At 42.0% G+C, this 23,061-nt stretch overlaps 1 protein-coding gene across 3 annotated transcripts in view; it reads right to left on the bottom strand.

The window, feature by feature from the left end:
- Positions 1 to 23,061, bottom strand: part of kat6b (K(lysine) acetyltransferase 6B) — a 103,512-nt gene that overhangs the window by 46,076 nt on the left and 34,375 nt on the right. For all 3 annotated transcript variants that reach the window (XM_034194141.1, XM_034194139.1, XM_034194140.1), the window contains exon 3: positions 11,282 to 11,390. In XM_034194141.1, the coding sequence (XP_034050032.1) occupies positions 11,282 to 11,390 (109 nt within the window). The remainder of the gene's footprint in view (positions 1 to 11,281; positions 11,391 to 23,061) is intronic.

Genomic DNA, 23,061 nt, shown 5'->3' with positions numbered 1-23,061 from the left:
ATCATGATGTAAACCACTGGTCTTGTATGCGGTGTGATGACGCAACACACTGGGCTTCCACCATACAATACATACAAAAACAATGGCAAAACAACAAAGACACCATAGCACACCTATAGTATAACCGCAGCACCTCTGAAAAACTACCCTGTGATGTACTGCAAGTATGACAGTATTACAGGCTTGATAGAAATGTAAGGCATCACGAAAGTATGTCAAATGTTTCAACAGAAAAAAAGAAAATACGTACATTTTTAAACACCTTGAAAATTCAGTTAAAACAAGACCAAACCATAATGAGAGGATATCCTAGTTTGCCATGGACAACCACTTGGACCCTCTAGGGTTCGTCAAGGGCAGGACCAGGTTTCATACTGTGAACTTCCAAGATTTATATCCATGAAAGCATAAAAGCTTAAATATTTTTGTTTTCTTTTTCTGTGGTGATATTCCTTAACATAACTCTCCAATCTTTCTGTCCTCTTCATTTTCTCACCTCTTTTTTCAGTCAAGGATCTGTCATATGGCCGTTGGTCTCAGCAGTCGTTCAAGGCTGCACAGTAGCATTGTGGGGTAAATTTTCTTTATTTTTTTTTAGAGTTGAATATAGCAAATGGTTAGTTCTGGCAAAAAACAAAAAAATTAATGGGACATGAAAATGGATATAATTTTAATCATAAAATTGGGTTTTTTTCCCCAATGGAAGCACTCAGTGCACTATTGGTTCCAGAAGAAGTACTTTAGACCATGAGGCCCATTATTAGCAGCCCAGTCTCATTCTTTTTTTTTACGTGCTCCCATCACGAAATGAGTCAAAATTTCGTGCCGGGTTTTTTTTTTTTTAACTCACTATTACGAACGCTACTCCTTCCCCCCACCCTAACCATAACCACCCCGACCCCCCTGCTTCACTTTTAATTTTGTGCAGCCATCACAGAATGAATTAGAATGAATTTGTGCTGCCTGATGAAAATGAGACACTTTCATCACATTATCACGAACCAATAGATTAATGCACAACCCCTGGCAATAATTATGGAATCACCGGCCTCGGAGGATGTTCATTCAGTTGTTTAATTTTGTAGAAAAAAAGCAGATCACAGACATGACACAAAACTAAAGTCATTTCAAATGGCAACTTTCTGGCTTTAAGAAACACTGTAAGAAATCAGGAAAAAAATTGTGGCAGTCAGTAACGGTTACTTTTTTAGACCAAGCAGAGGGAAAAAAAATATGGAATCACTCAATTCGGAGGAAAAAATTATGGAATCACCCTGTAAATTTTCATCCCCAAAACTAACACCTGCATCAAATCAGATCTGCTCGTTAGTCTGCATCTAAAAAGGAGTGATCACACCTTGGAGAGCTGTTGCACCAAGTGGACTGACATGAATCATGACTCCAACATGAGAGATGTCAATTGAAACAAAGGAGAGGATTATCAAACTCTTAAAAGAGGGTAAATCATCACGCAATGTTGCAAAAGATGTTGGTTGTTCACAGTCAGCTGTGTCTAAACTCTGGACCAAATACAAACAACATGGGAAGGTTGTTAAAGGCAAACATACTGGTAGACCAAGGAAGACATCAAAGCGTCAAGACAGAAAACTTAAAGCAATATGTCTCAAAAATCGAAAATGCACAACAAAACAAATGAGGAACGAATGGGAGGAAACTGGAGTCAACATCTGTGACCGAACTGTAAGAAACCGCCTAAAGGAAATGGGATTTACATACAGAAAAGCTAAACGAAAGCCATCATTAACACCTAAACAGAAAAAAACAAGGTTACAATGGGCTAAGGAAAAGCAATTGTGGACTGTGGATGACTGGATGAAAGTCATATTCAGTGATGAATCTCGAATCTGCATTGGGAAAGGTGATGATGCTGGAACTTTTGTTTGGTGCCGTTCCAATGAGATTTATAAAGATGACTGCCTGAAGAGAACATGTAAATTTCCACAGTCATTGATGATATGGGGCTGCATGTCAGGTAAAGACACTGGGGAGATGGCTGTCATTACATCATCAATAAATGCACAAGCTTACATTGATATTTTGGACACTTTTCGTATCCCATCAATTGAAAGAATGTTTGGGGATGATGAAATCATTTTTCAAGATGATAATGCATCTTGCCATAGAGCAAAAACTGTGAAAACATTCCTTGCAAAAAGACACATAGGGTCAATGTCATGGCCTGCAAATAGTCTGGATTTTAATCCAATTGAAAATCTTTGGTGGAAGTTGAAGAAAATGGTCCATGACAAGGCTCCAACCTGCAAAGCTGATCTGACAACAGATCTGGAGCCAGATTGATGAAGAGTACTGTTTGTCACTCATTAAGTCCATGCCTCAGAGACTGCAAGCTGTTATAAAAGCCAGAGGTGGTGCAACAAAATACTAGTGATATGTTGGAGCGTTCTTTTGTTTTTCATGATTCCATAATTTTTTCCTCAGAATTGAGTGATTCCGTATTTTTTTTCCCTCTGCTTGATCTAAAAAGTTACCGTTACTGACTGCCACAATTTTTTTTCCTGATTTCTTATAGTGTTTCTTAAAGCCAGAAAGTTGCCATTTGAAATGACTTTAGTTTTGTGTCATGTCTGTGATCTGCTTTTTTTCTACAAAATTAAACAACTGAATGAACATCCTCCGAGGCCGGTGATTCCATAATTTTTGCCAGGGGTTGTATATTTTGTGCTGCTGAATCACGACTTGCCGTGAAACCAGGTTGGTTATTAGTGCTGCCACTTATTATGTATGCCGTAGCATGAAACAGATGAGAATTGATGACCTCTGCTGGATGGGACCAGTCAAACGAAGGTTAGTTCCCTAGCCAAGGTCGGTACCCAATTACAGATGGGTGGACAGATTTCATAGACACACAGAGGTACTATCAGTTGGATTTAAACCTAGGTCTACATATTGGTAGGCCATCTCCTTATCCACTGACCTACCTGGGCTACACAGCTACCTACTCTATTAGTTATGGGACTACTGAAATTTGAAAATCCAATGATAATTTATAGTTTTACAGTTTCTGGCTATGATAAATAGTGTCATTTTGGCTATTCTTAAGACACGTGTCTCAAACTCAACACCAGGTCGTGAGGTTGAAATAATTAATGGTAATTATTGGATCAATGTGAAGAAATTTTTAATTTAACCATATTTGAGTGGCTACATCTGATATCACCTTATTGTTGTTCTTTCTCAAGTCAATTTGCAGAAAATGTCTTGACACGACAAGGCTACATTTTTGGTATCAGGACAAAGTCAAGTCTGGGAGCAGGTGCTAGTGGAGCCTTTTACCACCTCCACCATACCATTGGTCCTGGATAGCAGCCACCCAGGCAGACAATTGATCCATTAGGACTAATCAGGGCATTTTAATGTGGACAAACTTGTTAAATCTTTGTTTAATCCAGTCCTAAACTGTTGTTCCTGTGCAGAAAAACATGATGCAAGTGATCAATGAGTTAGTACAGCTGCACTTTCACCAAACCAAATTACATCATAGCGCATATCTGAGTGATACGAACATTTCTCAGGTGCAGCTCATTAGTGACTGTGGACCATATGAAAAACAATTAGGGTTCATGGGTTTGTTCTAGTGGGGAATGACATATCCTCCCCACAGACTGCACAGAAAACATTACACAACACCATAACAAAACATGACAGGAAACTATGAAATTAGATGAAACAATTAATCAAAATTTAGATTTTATAGGGTGACTTTTAAGAGCTCATGAGGCGCAATTTTAATTAGGCTCAGACTCATGTTATGTTGTTAAGTTTTTCAATAAACCGTAAGATGCTTTGTGTGCTCCATACGAGTTCCCTCTCAGATGCAGTAATGTGTGATACAGACATTTATAGTATTAATTAAAAACAATAACAACTATTTTGAATGTCATGTTATATCTGAAATGTCGATCGCCCCAGTAGGAGTTAAGCAGTTCAATTTTGAAAATATTCCATAGATGTGTCTGCGCCAAAGCCTGCGTGACATCACACATACGTTTTCTAAAGGGAACCAGATGAACCGATATGAAGCCCACAGCTGGGCATCGCCATGTTGGCAATGCTGACTCTGGCTATGTCACGGCAAAACTGTGAACGGATTTTAAAAAAGTGGAGTGTGTGTGAGGTAAAAAAAGAATGAACACACTCCTATCTTTGAGTCTGAACCAGCTACGCTAACAGGCTAACCCCAGTTCGGGTGTTTATTAAATCATACTTTGGAGGACTGTGCAGCGTTTCTCATAACGGTTTGGTTTGGGCATTAAAGTTACAAGATGCTTATAATGGGCCTCATGTATCAACGTTGCGTACGGCGATATTTGAGCGTATATGGGGTGTACGCCAAAATGGCTGCGCTACTTGGCATTTATCAATGTGGTCGTTGGCGTACGCTGCGCTGAAAATATACACCAGGTCGAGAGGTGGCGTAAATTATACACCAAAATGAACCAGCGCTGGAATCCACATAAAAATGAAGATGATCAACATGATAAACAGTGCCATTATACAAATCAATGCATATGTCACATAAATAACACTTTCCTGATTATACTACATAATAATCAATACAAATCCCGCCTTTGCGGGATTGTTATGGAGCACGATCCGTGGCCACAGCGCTGACTGCAAAGAAAGCGTTGCTCGCCTTTTTCTCCAGACTTTGAGCCTGGAGCCAGAGCAGCGCTGAGCTTAACTTCATGTGGTGTGATCGTTTTAGACTATGAAATTGATAATAACTGTAGTTTCGTCATTCCCTTAATTCGCCCGTGCTGCAACCAGGTTTTGTCGTCTCCATTCGGTTGTCACAATAAAATAAATACAGAAATACATTTAAAAAATAAAGAAATCTGACAGATTAGGCGTGTCTTATTAATTGAGCAAGCAAATATCCACGTCAAGAATTATTGACATGTGAAAAGAGAATACAGTGGTCCCTCGCTATAACGCCGTTCACCTGTCGTGGCCTCGGAGTCTCGCGGAGTATTTAGTCCAATTCTGCATGCCTTTTTTTTTTTTTTACAGTGTTCTGTGTTCTGCATATCTGTTTATAAGAATCTTGTTGCCCAGAAGAGAAAAGAGTGCCAACAACTACTCATAACTGTGTTTGTCACACGGACACAAACACCTGCTGCAGCCAGGTGTGAGTGGGAAAAATGCGCAGCGCCAGGATGCAGAGGCCCGATCTGTGAAATACTGGTCAGTCACTATTAATAATTTCTTATGTGTCCGACCTCGTTCGTTGATCGTTAAAATTAATTCATTAGTTCTAAATGCCATCATAATTATTTATAGGAAAACGTTCTATTTTTATTTCTCAAACAAATGTTTGGGCCTGAAAACAGTTTGGTATTATTTTCCTACTAAGGTTTGAAGTTTGAGAGTGTTTACACACGAGAGAAAAGTGAGAAAATGTTCATGCCTGATTGAGAAAGTGTATAAACTGTGTAGTGAGGGGTTTTACAGCTTTGAAACGTCTATAATAATTGTAAAAAATAACGCTGACTACGTCACGGTTTCGCGTATTACGGGCTATTTTTAGAATGTAACTCCAGCGATTAATGAGGGACCACTGTAACACTTTATTGATTATATACTACAAAACAATTGATACAACAGCCGCTTTTGACGCTCTAGTGGCACGCGTCGTGATTGGTGGAGTTCTTTTTCATTGCCGTCTTTCCGGCTTCCATGTCGTAAAATGTGGGTGTGTCTGAAGCAGAGTCTGAATATTTATGGGTGTGTTTATTATAATTACGATCGTTTCCACCCGCCGCATTTATCAAGATCACGTCAGGCGTACGCCAGAAATGGGCAGGTGCGCACTGCTTGATACATGTCACGGCGACTTTGGTGTATTTCAAGTTTACGCCGTAAATTTACGCCACAAGTGCGCAACATTGATACATGAGGCTCAATGTGAGTAATCGTGCATTAACAGATGAAGCTACCAATAGCTGCTAAAGGTGCTAAGGCTGTTAGCATAGAACAGTAATAAGATGAGATGTTCATTAACCACAAATATTACTGCAGAGACATCAACACAACAAGCTACATTACTCCAGGTGCTTGATCAAAACATTTAGAATCCTTCTTGGAGTCATTTGGCAGATTCCAAATTATATTAGGTATATACTGCCGCCTGTTGTACAGGACTGTACAGAAACACAGTAAAGTAAAATTCTTATTGAAAAATAAAATTAAATAAAACTTTCCTCTTAACCCAGTCTTTAAAAAGATGAAGAGTTCAGAAATGTACACAGACATCAAATTTTAAGGTTGATATGTCAACGCTACAGTCAGGAAAGGATCTGTATGTGTACTAGCAAATGCACTGCTTAAAATTAAATTTATGATTATGCTAAAAAAAGTTTCTCACACTGAGAAATCTGTGGAGGAACCTGAGGTACCACTGAAATTACTTTACATCAAACGAGTGCTTACTTATGTAATTTGCAATGCGAGGAAGCAACAACATCTATATTTTGACCACTCGGATGTCCACATTTCACCTGGATGTGGCAAACAAATGGCTATTTTAGAGATGTTGGGTGGACCGGTTGAGTGGTTACCACCCAGGACCCAAGACAGTTCGGTGGTGTAGTCAATGCAGCAAACTGCAGCAACCAGGCACACTCCCAGACTTGACTTGACAGCCATTAGTGAGACCGTTATCTCAACAGATTGAAAGAAAGGACTTGTTGTTCCTTTCTGGAAACAAAAGGGTGTTTAGCTGAAATTAAACATCTACATGTGTACTACACTACGCTCAGCAATGGGCAAAATACTTGGACTTCTCAGTAGCTGCTGGCTGCTCAGTAAACAGAGCGGTCAGGTTCACACCCAAGAAGTCAACCGCAGACAGGATCCTAGCTCTGCAAGTATACTCACTGTGAACACAGACCGTGCTTCTTTGCAGCCAATGTTGATTTTAGCTTGATACGACTGATCAGGCTGTTTTATGGGGCATCCTGAAAATTCACAGGATCTGTAATAATTTGCTTGACATCATAGCTGGCATCCATACAGGCACTATGACCGCTGTTTGGTGTCTGATTTTTTTTGAGAATTATGGTGTTTGTCAAGATATGTTCTGGCTTCTAGTCTGTTCAACACATGCATGGAGTGGGTAGGGTTCTGGACTCTAGCAAGTTCATTGCCTTTGGCGGTAAGAAAAGAGTCACCACCTTTGAATTTGTGGGGGATGATGTGATCTTTACAGAATCATTGAATGCAATGATTGAGAGACTTGAGAAGCTGAGTGAGGAATCAGAGTGTCTGGCTTTGTGATTGATCTGGATCAAGACTAACAGCCAGGGTTTCACTGATGTCGTTGACTTGGCCATCAGGACTGTATCTGTATGTTGTGAAAGTGCTGAACTTATAGAGACATTGACTTATCTCAGCAGTGACATTCATATCTTTGGGTCCTCAACCTTTGTGACTGAAAAATGCCTGGGAAGAGCTTATGAAGTCACGAGGTCACTGGACAGAGGTGTTTAGCGATGCCAAAAGGTCCAAGTCTTTAGGGTCCTTGTGCTATCTGTCTCCAAGCATGGTTATGAGAATTGGATATAAGGCAACAGCTGGATGTCTTTTTTTTTTTTTTTTTGCTAAAGTCTCCTAGGAAGATCTTTGGAAACACCTGGAATTACTTTGCATCAAATGAGCGGTTACTCAGGGAGACGACGATCAGGAGTATAAGTTGTATTCCGAGAACGCGCCAGCTTCAGTATTTCCACCATATGCCACGTTTCTCGATGTAAGATCCAGTGCGCAGGTGCCTGAGTGTTGAAGACCCTAGTGCCTGGAGAAAGCCATGGGGACGCCCAGGCTTCAATTGGCAGTAGAAGGTAGACGGTTGCTTTCGAGAGGTGGGGATGGCCTGGTTGTATGCTCCGGTGGTTGCCATGCAGTACCCAAGGCATTGCCATGGTGTCCTGGTTTGTGATGAAGCAAGGTGCCAGCCCCTGCTCTCAAACTTGACTTGACTTAGCTTGATGCTTTGCTAATGTATCAGCAACAACAACAACTCATCATCACATTAGTCTAGTTGAGAACACAGAAACTCTCAAGGCACATTTTCTATATTGTGATCATATAAGATGGAAGCATATACGTAGCAAGCCAAGTCAGTTTATAATGGTGATCATGTCCACAACTCTGGAACTCATGGATGACTTTATAGGCTACACATTAAAATAAATAAATAAATAAAAGCTCAACCCATTCTGTCTGGGCTGTGGAGGTACCACTCAGATCTGAAAGTTAAAGAGCCTTAGGCTTTAGTAATTTAGGTAAGTGAGACCCTTTGGCTTCTCCCTTGTTTTTACTCAAGGTTGCCACAGCAGATCCGAGGTGGATCTGCATGTTGATTTGGCACAAGTGTTACACTGGATGCCTTTTCTAACACAACACCACTTTACATGGGAAATGGGCACTAAAAACAAGTGCACTAACCTTTGAGCAGTTTAGATCAAATATTATATTACATATCTCAAGGTAAAATTCAGCATTCCTCATCATTAGGCTCAAAATAATTCAAATGTATTTCACTGTATTTGTAATGTGAAAAAGCATCTCAACATGCAAAACATTATTACTGAATAGCTTTGTCTATGTAAACATATATATCTAAATTCTAATCCAATTACATTTTTTCCACAAATTTGATCGGTTAATCATGTGAGATTTCAGACCTTATAATATCAGGGTAACGGTGGCAAAATATATGACCGTGTCAAATTTGGATGTGTTAATCTGCACCCTGACCGGTGTTTTGACGAGATGTCTTCCTGTTGAATGTCATTCCGGTCCTCCGCGCAACTGTGCATGCACACACATGTGCAATATAGTCAGGAAGCAGAACTGTTGATTTATACGACAAGATGCGCAGTTCGGCAGAACACTGCCTGCGGAGCTGCTAGCTGTTAGCACTGTTAGCTGAGAGCCAGAGAAAGTCGCATACTGATGCTACCCTTGAAATGTGTGAATTTAAGCTACCATACAAATGTACTGATGTGGATTCTGATACAGAATTACTGTTTCACATTTGATGGATTTTCACGTTTGATGGATTACTCCGCGCCCTGACCGCTGTTGGAACGACGCTGCCTCGGCTTGACGGTAAGCCTCGCCGACGAATTACCTACAGAAAAATAAACCGTGCAAACGATGGAATTGAATTAGAATGGGAATAACCCCCTTGTGTCTGATGATTTGCAGACATTCATGCTGTTATACGGTTGCAAATAGCCGTTTAACCGGCTCCGCTTACACATCGGCGGTAAAGAACTATTTGCGACTGTATAACCAGCATGAACGTCTGCAAATCATCAGATACAACAGGGTTATTCTCTAATTATAATAGCCAAGTTGCCACAGGAAACAGATTAGTATATATGCATTGCCAGATACATGACAAAGCCAGCAGCCAATGACCAGTCTCTAGTAACATGACTGAAAAACGCAACTGCTTGAAAAAAGAATAAAAAAAGACCTAAGTTCTGTGGTGTCTTTTAGAGCAAAATAAAATATATTATACACATTTACTTAGATTATTTGGTCCATCAGTTTGGTTTCTGTTCTCAGTGTTTGAATGACTGCTCAGGCACTGACATGGCACTGAAACCTGCATTCTGATTTGGACCAGGAGATGTGAGACGGTAGAGGAACTGGTGCTATAATGAAACTGGGTTTGGGTGTTCAACTATATTTTCAGCACACAATAAATAAATAAATCATTATGTGAGCAGAGCAGGTAGTTCAGCAGATAAGGAGCTGGAATGCGAATATGTAGACCTGAGTTTGAATGCTGGTCTTGCTACCTGACTGTGTGCTTGGACAAGACAGTTAATCTGCATTGTACTGGTCCACCCAGCTGTAAATGGGTACCAGTCCTGGCTGGGAACAAAACCTGCATCAGACTGGCACTCCATCCAGAGAACGTCGCAGACTCTCATCTGCTACACGCAACGGAATCCAGATTTAACACCACCAGGCCTCAGGGCCTACTATATAAATAAGGAAACTGGAGAGTAAACTTTGAAGTAAAACCCACTTTGAATGAATGTAACTGGATTAATTATTTGGGGTTTTATTTCCAAATTTAACTGGGAAAAGTGAGGTAAACATTTTCCCCAGCTTTTCTGTTGTGTGGGCCGCTGAAGAGGAGGTACTGCTGGCCCACCACCACTAGAGGGCGCCCTGCCTGGAGTGCAGGCTCCAGGCACCGGAGGGCGCTGCCACCTTACGGGAGCAGCCAGGATGACAGCTGTCATCTATCACTGGAGACAGCTGATCCCAATCACTGAGGAGGTATATCAGCAGGACGGCATCTCCACCTCATTTGCCGAGATATCGCTCTACCAAGGAGGTAACGAACTCAGCCAGCCCTTCATCATTTGTGAAAGGAACGTATTTGATGAGTATCCTAGTTACTAGACAGTGTTGTTTTCTGATTAGAGGTGGAGGTGGTGTTTTCCACCCCACGTGTTGTTGGGTGCAGCCGCACCCACGTCTGACTGTGTCTGTTCCTCGCCAGCAGTACTGGATCCGACGAGCGGAGGCAGAGACCACCTGGGAGTTCGGGACTTGGCGGTTCCAGTATTCCCGGGGTTCGGTGGCAGAGGAAATCGGGTGGTTCCGGTTCGTCTTGGACAGACGTCTCCTATCGTCGAGCCTGCCCACACGACACCGTTGGAATTTAACTTGAGACCGAAATTGTGATTTGTTGTATTTGTTGTGCGTGTTCACAACAGTAAAGCCTTGTTATTTGACTTTCTTCATTGTCCGTTCATTTGCGCCCCCTGTTGTGGGTCCGTGTACTGACACTTTCCCAACATTTTCTCAAGTAAATACAATACATACACATACAGAATTTATAGTGGACCATTAGACTTTGTTCCAGAACAGTGATATTTACACTGCAACAATTCCAACTTTGCGATCTCAGCCTCGACGAGGCGATGACATCTCTGATATTTTGTATTTTTCAAAATAATTCCTAAAAATAATGTGTTGTGAGGAAGCGCAAACCTCAACATTCTGTCTCAACAAGAGCTGAGGGAGTGCAAATCTTCTCTATCCGAAAACATCAAATCTTAATTTATTTAACATTTGCCTGTCTCAGTACTATTTCTGGCCTAAATTGGCACAGTTGCAGCCTGCACCACGCTCAGAGTTTGGTCCAAACTACAGAATGTGATGGATGATGAGAACATTGAATGATTTCACTCTACGGGAGGCGACTTACCACTGCTCCCACAGTCTGCGCAGGACAGCAGCTCCTCTGGCCGCTTGTCCCGATTCGACTCTTTTGTTCCAAGACAGAAACTGCATATTGGGATGGGGTCGACCCGGAGCTGGAAGGGAACACAGACAGAGACAAACTGTTTAAAAAACAGAAATGAACACAGGCTGTGCCTGAAAGCATGTTTGTTTTTCAACCCCGTCTCACGGCATGTCGTGATTCAGGAGCACAAAATATACATTAATCTATTGGTTCGTGATATTGTGATGAAAAGTGCCTCATTTTCATCACGGCAGCACAAATTCATTCTCATTCATTCTGTGATGGGTGCACGAAATTAAAAGTGAAGCGGGTGGGGGCGGGGTGGTTATGGTTAGGGTTGGGACCAGGAGTAGTGTTAGTAATAGTGAGTTTAAAAACAAGAAAAAAAGCATGAAAAAGAAAATGTGAGACTGGGTTGTTTTTGGACATTGTCTCTTGTCAGGATTCACTGCCGTCACACCGTTGGTTAAGACAAAAGACAAATCCTGTGTGGGTTTAATGAAACAGACCCAAATATCAACATCTGTCAGCAAGCTCAAATAAATTATAACGCTGCTCTGGCAAACTAACTGGTTGTATGTATAGGTGGTGGGAAATCTTTTGTGGTGACATACCTGAATTACTAAACTGATTAACTGCTGTGTGGAAGACACCAACAATACATGGACATATAAGGGCTGGTGGACAAAACAATCACAACAACTAATCACAATTTAAAAAATCATGTAATTTATACTTGAAATGGACACACACACACACACACTATATATATACACTCAACAAAAATATAAACGCAACACTTTTGGTTTTGCTCCCATTTCGTATGAGATGAACTCAAAGATCTAAAACTTTTTCCACATACACAATATCACCATTTCCCTCAAATATTATTCACAAACCAGTCTAAATCTGTGATAGTGAGCACTTCTCCTTTGCTGAGATAATCCATCCCACCTCACAGGTGTGCCATACCAAGATGCTGATTAGACACCATGATTAGTGCACAGGTGTGCCTTAGACTGTCCACAATAAAAGGCCACTCTGAAAGGTGCAGTTTTATAACACAGCGCAATGCCACAGATGTCGCAAGATTTGAGGGAGTGTGCAATTGGCATGCTGACAGCAGGAATGTCAACCAGAGCTGTTGCTCGTGTACTGAATGTTCATTTCTCTACCATAAGCCTCACAACCGCAGACCACGTGTAACCACACCAGCCCAGGACCTCCACATCCAGCATGTTCACCTCCAAGATCATCTGAGACCGGCCACTCGGACAGCTGCTGAAACAATCGGTTTGCATAACCAAAGAATTTCTGCACAAACTGTCAGAAACCGTCTCAGGGAAGCTCATCTGCATGCTCGTCGTCCTCATCGGGGTCTCGACCTGACTCCAGTTCGTCGTCGTAACCGACTTGAGTGGGCAAATGCTCACATTCGCTGGCATTTGGCACGTTGGAGAGGTGTTCTCTTCACAGATGAATCCCGGTTGACACTGTTCAGGGCAGATGGCAGACAGCGTGTGTGGCGTCGTGTGGGTGAGCGGTTTTCTGATGTCAATGTTGTGGATCGAGTGGCCCATGGTGGCGGTGGGGTTATGGTATGGGCAGGCGTCTGTTATGGACAAAGAACATAGGTGCATTTTATTGATGGCATTTTGAATGCACAGAGATACCGTGACGAGATCCTGAGGCCCATTGTTGTGCCATACATCCAAGAACATCACCTCATGTTGCAGCAGGATAATGCACGGCCCCATGTTGCAAGGGTCTGTACACAATTCTTGGAAGCTGAAAATGTCCCAGTTCTTGCATGGCCGACATACTCACCGGACATGTCACCCATTGAGCATGTTTGGGATGCTCTGGACCGGCGTATATGACAGCGTGTACCAGTTCCTGCCAATATCCAGCAACTTCACACAGCCATTGAAGAGGAGTGGACCAACATTCCACAGGCCACAATTGACAACCTGATCAACTCTATGCGAAGGAGATGTGTTGCACTGCATGAGGCAAATGGTGGTCACACCAGATACTGACTGGTATCCCCCACCAATAAAACAAAACTGCACCTTTCAGAGTGGCCTTTTACTGTGGACAGTCTAAGGCACACCTGTGCACTAATCATGGTGTCTAATCAGCATCTTGATATGGCACACCTGTGAGGTGGGATGGATTATCTCAGCAAAGGAGAAGTGCTCACTATCACAGATTTAGACTGGTTTGTGAACAATATTTGAGGGAAATGGTGATATTGTGTATGTGGAAAAAGTTTTAGATCTTTGAGTTCATCTCATACAAAATGGGAGTAAAACCAAAAGTGTTGCATTTAAGGGAAATGGTGATATTGTGTATGTGGAAAAAGTTTTAGATCTTTGAGTTCATCTCATACAAAATGGGAGCAAAACCAAAAGTGTTGCGTTTATATTTTTGTTGAGTGTATATATATATATATATATATATATATATATATATATATATATATATATATATATATATATATATATATATATATACACACACACACACACACACACACACAGGGTGGGCCAATAAAATGTTACCACTTTTTTTTTTTATTTGTACAATTTCAATTTCCAAAATAACAAAGACTTCTTTTTCATTTTCAGGAATATCCATTCCTGAAAATGAAAAAGACAGTCCGAGAGTCCCTCTTGAGATGTGTGGCAGTGTCATCACAAACTTCAATGTGCGTGTTGCACCTGTAATCCAAAGAAGAGGAGCGTGGATTGAACATGTCATCAATTATTGAACTGTGCGGAAAACAAGAGACAAAGTGGGAAACCTTTGGTATCAAATGTTAATTTGATGCTTCTGTTACAAGTCTGTAATTAAAATTTTCGAATAAGTTTTCATTTCAAAAACTTGTATGTATATATAAAAATATATGTATATATGTGTGTGTGTGTGTGTGTGTGTGTGTGTGTGTGTGTGTGTGTGTGTATCAAAGCAGAGTCTGCAATTTGGTAGAATTGGAGATTCTACTAGTAGAATACATACATACATACATACAAAGTGCTTAACAATAATGCCTCACATTCACCCTGATGTCTGCCATACAAGGCACTCACTACACACCGGGTGCAACTAGGGGATTAAGGACCCAAGGGCCCTTAGTGATTTTCCGAACAGGCTGGGATTTCAACCAAGGAGTCTCTGGTCTCAAGACCAACAGTTAACCACTAGACAATCACCTCCCATAAATATACATATATATATATATATATAAGAAAGACTGACGACTCGGTGAGAGGCATGAAAAATTACTATGAAAGTCAAGTTGTGTCATACTCCAAAGCAGAGGATCAAAACTAGGCTCGAGTCTATGTGCTTGCTGAAAAATTCATGTCTTCCTTTTCAAAAAATCCTTCTCTGTGTCACTTTACCATCAAGCTCTGTGAAGACGGCTCGATGATGGACAAAATCTGCACTATGTACAGTCTCTGAAATCAGTCACAGACGCCTTCAACTCCAAAAATTTTGTGTGTCTTGGTGGCTTCCCTCACTCGTTCCATTCTTGACCGGTCATTCACTTTTTGAACCCAGACAGATTTATCATTGAGTACCATGGTGTTTATATTTCTTAATGATTTAAGTTAATGAAATCCACAACATACAGTGATTTACAAATGTCCATTTATCCATCCAGTGTCTAAATACAAGAGATTTACTGTAAATATCAAAGGTACCCATTACTGTATCTTGTGTACATTTTTTTTTTATCTGTATTTTGTTTGTTTGGAGCTTTGAACATTTTATAAAATATCCTGATTGTAAGATTCTGAGTCTGCATAGTTGGGTTGGCTTGTTTTACGCCGGATGCCCTTCCTTACGCAACCCTCCTCATTTATCCGGGCTTGGGACCGGCACTCAGAATGTACTGCCTGCACACCCCATGTGGCTGAGTTGGGCGAAGACGACGAAGAAGAGGAGGAAAACGTTGCCACGAACAGCGGGAGAAGAAGAAAACTAGAAGGGTGGAAATGAGAGTGGGGACTTTGAATGTTGGTAGTATGACTGGTAAAGGGAGAGAGCTGGCTGATATGATGGAGAGGAGAAAGGTAGACATATTGTGTGTGCAAGAGACCAAGTGGAAGGGAAGTAAGAGCAGGAGCATCGGCGGTGGGTACAACTTGTTGTACCATGGTGAGGACAGGAAGAGAAATGGTGCTGGGGTCATTTTAAAGGAAGAGTATGTTAAAAGTGTGTTGGAGGTTAAGCGAGTGTCTGACAGGGTGATGAGTGTGAAGTTGGAAATTGAAGGGGTGATGATGAATATCATCAGTGCATATGCCCCACAGGTAGGTTGTGAGATGAAGGAGAAAGAAGATTTTTGGAGTGTGTTAGATGAGGTGGTGGAGAGTGTGCCCAAGCATGAAAGAGTGGTGATAGGAGCAGACTTCAATGGGCATGTTGGTGAAGGGAACAGAGGTGATGAGGAAGTAATGGGTAGATATGGTATCAAGGATAGGAATGGGGAAGGACAGATGGTAGTTGATTTTGCAAAAAGGATGGAAATGGCTGTGGTGAATACCTACTTTAAGAAAAGGGAGGAGCACAGGGTAACATATAAGAGTGGAGGAAGGTGCACACAGGTGGACTACATTCTTTACAGGAGATGCAAGCTAAAAGAAATCACAGACTGTAAGGTGGTAGCAGGGGAGAGTGTCACTAGACAGCATAGGATGGTTGTTTGTAGGATGACTTTAGAGGTAAAGAAGAAGAAGAGAGTGAGAGCTCAACAAAGGATCAGATGGTGGAAGCTGAAGGAGGAAGACTGTTGTGTGAAATTTAGCGAGCAGGTGAGAGAAGCACTAGTTGGAGGGGAAGCAATTTTGGACAACTGGAAAAGTACTGCAGATGTGGTGAGGGAGACAGCTAGGGCAGTACTGGGTATGACATCTGGACAGTGGAAGGAAGACAAGAAGACTTGGTGGTGGAATGAAGAGGTCCAGGAAAGCATAAGGAGAAAGAGGTTGGCGAAAAAGTTTTGGGATAGTCGGAGAGATGAAGAAAGTAGACAGGAGTACAAGGAGATGCGGCGTAAGGTGAGAAGAGAAGTGGCAAAAGCAAAGGAAAAGGCATATTGCAAGCTGTACAAGAAGTTGAGTAAGGAAGGAGAAAAGGACTTGTACCGATTGGCCAGACAAAGGGACAGAGCTGGAAAGGATGTGCAGCAGGTTAGGGTGGTAAAAGATGCCATGGTAATGTGCTGACAAGTGAGGAGTGTGTGCTGAGAAGGTGGAGGGAATATTTGAAGAGTTGATGAATAAAGAAAATGAGCGAGAGAAAAGGCTGGATGATGTGGTGAGAGTAAATCAGGAAGTAAAAGAGATTAGCAAGGAAGAAGTGAGGGCTGCTATGAAGAGGATGAAGAGTGGAAAGGCAGTTGGTCCAGATGACATTCCAATGGAGGCATGGAAATGTCTAGGAGAGATGGCAGTAGAGTTTCTAACCATATTGTTTAATAAAATCTTGGAAAGTGAGAGGATGCCTGAGGAGTGGAGACGAAGTGTGCTGGTTCCTATCTTCAAGAACAAGGGTGATGTGCAGAGCTGCAGTAACTACAGAGGCATGAAGCTGATCAGCCACAGCATGAAGTTATGGGAAAGAGTAGTAGAAGCTAGGCTTAGAAAACAGGTGAAGATCTGTGAGCAGCAATATGGTTTCATGCCGAGAAAGAGCACTACGATGCAATGTTTGCTCTGAGAATACTGTTGAAAAAGTACAGAGAAGGACAGAAAGAGTTACATTGTGTGTTTGTGGACTTAGAAAAAGCTTATGATAGGGTGCCAAGAGAAGAGTTGTGGCATTGTATGAGGACGTCTGGAGTGGCAGAGAAGTATGTTAGGGTAGTGCAGGACATGTACAAGAATAGTGTGACGGCGGTGAGATGCGCATCCGGAATGACAGACTCATTCAAGGTGGAGGTGGGATTACACCAAGGATCAGCTCTGAGTCCTTTCTTGTTTGCAGTGGTGATGGACAGGTTGACAGATGAGATCAGACAGGAGTGGTGAAAGTAGATGAGTTTAAATATTTGGGGTCAACTGTTCAAAGTAATGGAGAGTGTGGTAGAGAGGAGAAGAAGAGAGTGCAGGCAGGGTGGAGTGGGTGGAGAAAGGTGGCAGGAGTGATTTGTGACCGAAGAATATCAGCAAGAGTGAAGGGGAAAGTTTACAAAACAGTAGTGAGACCAGCTATGTTGTATGGTTTAGAGACAGTGGCACTAACAAAAAGACAGGAGGCAGAGCTGGAGGTGGCAGAGCTGAAGATGTTGAGATTCTCTTTGGGCTTGACAAGAATGGACAAGATTAGGAATGAACATATCAGAGGGACAGCTCAGGTGGGACGATTTGGAGACAAAGTCAGAGATGCGAGATTGAGATGGTTTGGACATGTGCAGAGGAGGGACCCAGGGTATATAGGGAGAAGGATGCTGAGGATGGAGCCACCAGGCAGGAGGAGAAGAGGGAGACCAAAGAGGAGGTTCATGGATGTGCTGAGAGACGACATGCAGGTGGTTGGTGTGACAGAGGAAGATACAGAGGACAGGGTGAGATGGAAACGATTGATCTGCTGTGGCGACCCCTAACGGGAACAGCCGAAAGACAAAGAAGAAGAAGAAGATCCTGATTGTAAGAAATTGGTTCATTTGCATTTATTTGTGAACATATTTTAAATTCTCGACTTAATATTTAAGGGTGCCAGTAATTCTTATCAGGACTGCATTAGATCTTAGAGTAAAGTTACAACAGGAGTTCTGCTGAGGGAAGGAATACTGTTCTGTGCAGTTCCTATGTTCTTTCATGACAACTGCATTCAAAGACTGCACTTCAAAGCTGGAAGCATTGGTGGTGCAATGAAATTCTGAGAATTTACCCAGACATAGAAGAAAATTAAACTCTAGCACCTTTTCAATTCCACTTCCAGTCATTCAACACAGTGGCTCAATTTTGTTTTTCTGTCCATCTCCATCGCAAAAAAGAAACCTCTTGCTGTCAAACCCTCACAAACAGGAAAAAGCACATTTGCTGAAGAATCTTCACAGCCACTTCATCCTCCTTCTCTTCTTTTGACCAATCATCAAGCTACTCTGCGATGCGTCACATCTGCAGCTGGCCACATTGTGTCACAAAGTCTAATGGTTGTTAAGCCACATTTTATCAAAAGCACACTGACAAATGTAAGCTGCAAATGAAACTAATGTCCACAACCATAAATATCATTTGTTTAAAAAACAGTTTTTCAGTTCGGCAGCAACTCACAATTATTTTCATAATCAAGTAAATGTTCAAGTGCTGTTATCGATTAGTTGATTCCTTGTTAGGTCCGTTAAAAAAAAGGTGAAAAATGTCAATCAGCACTGTCCACAGCACAAAGACATTCTGTTTACTGCTGGAGACGAGGAAAGCAGATAGTAAAATAAACCAGAAAATATTCACATTTAACAAATTAAAATCAAAGAACTTGGACCAAAAAATACCCTAAATAATTAACTGATTGTCAAAATAACTGTTGATTAATAAAAATCACTGAATCTCCGTTTCTCAGTGAATATGAAAAACAATAAGTGATCCAATAATTCCTGTGATATTGTCTGCTGTTCCGTGTCTACAGATATTGTCCTACGTAGCCTCCAGCTTGTATATAGTACACATTATTATCACTTACTGAGGCGTTGCTGGGCCAGTAGCATAGATTTACATTTATGCTACCTGTCTATACCTGCCCGCAGTAGCGGGTGGGTATCCCAATACCTGCCCGCTGTGCATAAAATGATGATGTCATAACGCGGGCAGCCCAAGAACTGTCCGCAGAGGAAAAGATGAAAAGGCGAGAAGTGTGTGTTGGTCCCAATATGGATATTACAAATGATTTTCTCATGGATAGTACAACAATGAACAGCAGTCAAAGCAGCCAGCTTGATGAGGACACACTGGCGAATTTGGAGAGCAGCACGGTACCAGCCAACATGACAAAAGTTAAAGTGAGCCAACTTTTTATGTAAGCGTTTGCTGGGTGTCATGCATTCTGAAATGACATTAAATACTGTTAATGTGATTCCACGTGTTGTGTATCTTAGTTAGTGATAATAATGCAAATAACATGTAGTTGTCATGCGGTATGTATTTTCAGAGTCCCTCCATCCATCCCCAGTCACCCAAAATGACAGATATTCAGTCTCGTCTAACGCGGGCGAATATCTGTCATTTTGGTCGACTGGGCATGGACGTCGGGCCTCTGAAAATGCATACCGCCCTCCAAAAGCATGTTATTGTATTATTATTTTTCCAGTAGATGTCAGTAGTGTCTTATGAGTTCTTAAATGAAGGCTCAAGTAACAAAGCTTTTGATGAAGCAGTTGGCTAGGAGGCTCATTTATGTGCCAAGGCTTCACCTCGTCATCAGTACTTTCTGATTTTTATAGTGTATTCTTCATTCATATGAAATATTAGCACCAAATTCCAGGTTCTGAGTGATGTTACAAGTGCAGACTTCACTAGTGGTAAGTACATAATTTCACCTCTGTTCACTGGAGAAGCACCCAAAAGAAAGATGAACATGAAGTTCTGCTGGTCTAAGATATAAAGGGACGTGCTGGTCTTGTTCTTAGGCAGTGAGCTTGAGACCAGAGGATCGTCAGCTCAAACCCTCATCTGGCCAGAAAATCACTAAGGGACCTTGGGCAAGGTCCTTAATCCCTAAATTGCTCCCAGTGTGTTGTTAGCACCTTGTATGGGAGCACCCTGACATTGGTGTGTGAATGCAAGGCATCACTGTAAAGTGCTGTAAACTGCTGATATAGATGGAAAAGCGCTATATATAAATGCAGTCCAAGCCCAATCCATAAAGATGAGAAGTACACTGGTGTCATACAGTATTTACATAAAGTTTATTTTCATAAGAACACACACTGGTCCTAAGTTAAAATGCCAAACAGCCCAAAGGCTCACTCATCACAAATCAATGAGCCTTTTCCCAACAATGTGTGTGCAGACAGTCTCAACAACTGTTGCAAATAATGAAGGATTACAATATTTATGTATATTATTGTTTTAACAATGGTATATTTACTGTTTTCAGAAGCTGTGCAGTTGCAGCTGATTAAAAAGAAATTAAAACAACAAATAAATAAGTTCCATTACAATGACTTCATTTTTAAATTTCTGATGTTAACAATACATCCGTCGAAACAAAACTGTTTCAAGATCAACATGGTTCAATTGGAGAAATGCTTCTTTTTACTTTGCTCATCACACAACATTCAAAAGCATCACTTAATTGAAAGGCACTCTGATTGGCTGTAGGCTTTTGCCACTTCAGACTTTGTCCAATGGTTTTGGTGTGCTGCCCAGCAGCACATGCATAATACCGAAGACCTGGTGAGGAGAAAAAGGTGACACTCCAGCCCCCCCACCCCCCCCAGATATGCTGCTCTACAGTCCAGCCAAACTCCTTCCAATCCCGGGTCAGACGCAGTGTTTGCTGCTTATACATTTGGATTACATCTTAATTTTCATTTGTACTGCTCTAAAATGTCATCGGTGACACCTGGCTGCACACTGTTGGAATTCAATGCATCTTTTAGTGAAAACAATGCCTTAGGGCCCCTTCACACACAGTATGATTACCGTATTTTCCGCACCATAAGGCGCACCTAAAAGCCTTAAATTTTCACAAAAATCGGCCGTGTACCTTATAATTCGGTGCGCACATAAGGCGCACCGAATTCCAAAATCTGTAAAAACGACCGATGATGTTGTCCTTGACCGTCAGAATATCGGACCATTTCCCGCTGACAGAGACGTAATACGTAAAGTACGTACGCTGGCAGCGTAGAGTACGGGGAGAAAATGAGTGAGTGGCTGAGAGAAGTGTATATAAAGAGACCTGATGGGTTTTTTTTTCCACGCATCACCGTCCCTGTTGATCTGCGACTCCATGCGTGCCCATCTCACCGCTACGGTGAAAAACCACATCAAGAAAACTAATTCGGAGCTTGCCGTCATTCCGGGAGGACTAACAAAAGAACTCCAACCGCTGGACATTGGTGTAAACGGGGCATTCAAAGTGAAGTTGCGAGCGGCTTTTGAGCAATGGATGACAGACAGCAAACACACCTTCACTAAGACGGGAGGCAGCGCCGGGCAAGTTACGCCACCATATGTGAATGGATTGTGGATGCGTGGGCTCAGGTTTATGCTTTAACCGTTGTCCGAGCTTTCGCGAAAGCCGGCATCATTTCTGAACAGCCACCTGGCAATGAGACTGACTCCGACGATGATGAGAGGGAAGATGAGCGGGAACCTGGCATGTTTGATGGCGAAATTGCCCAGCTGTTCAATTCAGACACAGAAGATGAGGACTTCGATGGATTTGTGACAGAACCATAATAAAAAATAATGTGAGTATTGTTAAATACCGGTAGTTCAAAGTTGTTAAAAGTTCAAATAAACTCATTGTTTTGCTTGCGTGACCTTTTTTTTTTTTTTTTTGTAGACTATATGTTTTAGCATGCGCCTTATAATGAGGTGCGCCTTATGTAAGGGTTAAGTACCCGCTAATTGAGGGCGCACCTTATAATCCGGTGCGCCTTATGGTGCGGAAAATACAGTAAGTACAAATCAGGGTGACTCACGGCGGAACAGCTCGTATGAACAAACCACGAAAACATTGAGCCAACGGGCAGGCGTGCACAATCCCAGTGCGATGGTGTCATGCGAACAGGAACACTGCGAGCAGCTGGGACAAGGTGCACCACATCGTGCCGCTGATGTGGAGGAAAATAAAATGAAAACCAGCTGTATAATTAGTGAATATCACTGGGTTGATATAAACAAAACATAAAAGGGGACGAAACACATAACCCCGCAGTTAAATAACCCTGGTTAAATAACCTTGGTTAAATAAAAAAATGCCACTCATGGGATTCGAACCTTTAAGCTCTGATTACCAGACGGAAACTTTACCACTGCGCTACCATTGCTGGCTTGGAGCGGGAAAATGCCTGATATCAACAAGGACATGAAGGAGGTGCGCTGTGTGCGGCCGCTGCAGCCCAGCGCAAAGGTGAAAGATGTTTTATATATTTCCACGTGAGTGAAGCAGGCAGAGACACATGCCTCATGGAGGAATGTTGGAAGTTCATGTCCTTCCAAACACGGAACGTGTTCTCAAGCTGGGATGTCCAGAAGCAGAGATGTTTATAGCTGCAGCTGTGAGCGGACACGCCCCCCCATCTGTTCAGCGTCCAGACCAACGTGTTATTCTGTGTTATGTGGTTATTCATTTTCGTTATTTGTTATGTAATTGCGTATGTAGGTATTGTCACAATTATTAATATAACTGCTCTGTCTGGTTTCTGTTTATGTAATGTGCGCACTGAGCCGTCATCCAACTGTCATTGTGCTGCGATCAGCTGACAGGTCCCTCCCCGTGCTGTGTGGGACCTCGCTGTCCGGCCCCATGTGATCAGCTCTGTACATACATATAACCATTTTATGCAAGTGTGCCTTCCCCCCAGCACACCAGATGTGTTGGGGGAGCGGGGGTGACACGCACACACGAGACACATGCACCACATGTGTGGCTTTTTGCAACTCCACACTCGTGGGGGCACGCAGACAAATTTCACATTCACCTCGACAATGATCGTCTGCTAACTGTTTTCGTGATGATAGTGCAAATGGCCACACATTTTCTAAGTGCCAAAAGAG

Source organism: Thalassophryne amazonica, chromosome 18, assembly GCF_902500255.1.
Source record: "Thalassophryne amazonica chromosome 18, fThaAma1.1, whole genome shotgun sequence".
NCBI lineage: Eukaryota > Metazoa > Chordata > Actinopteri > Batrachoidiformes > Batrachoididae > Thalassophryne > Thalassophryne amazonica.
The sequence above is the reverse complement of the archived record's forward strand: the minus strand, read 5'-3'. Positions and strand labels throughout refer to the sequence as shown.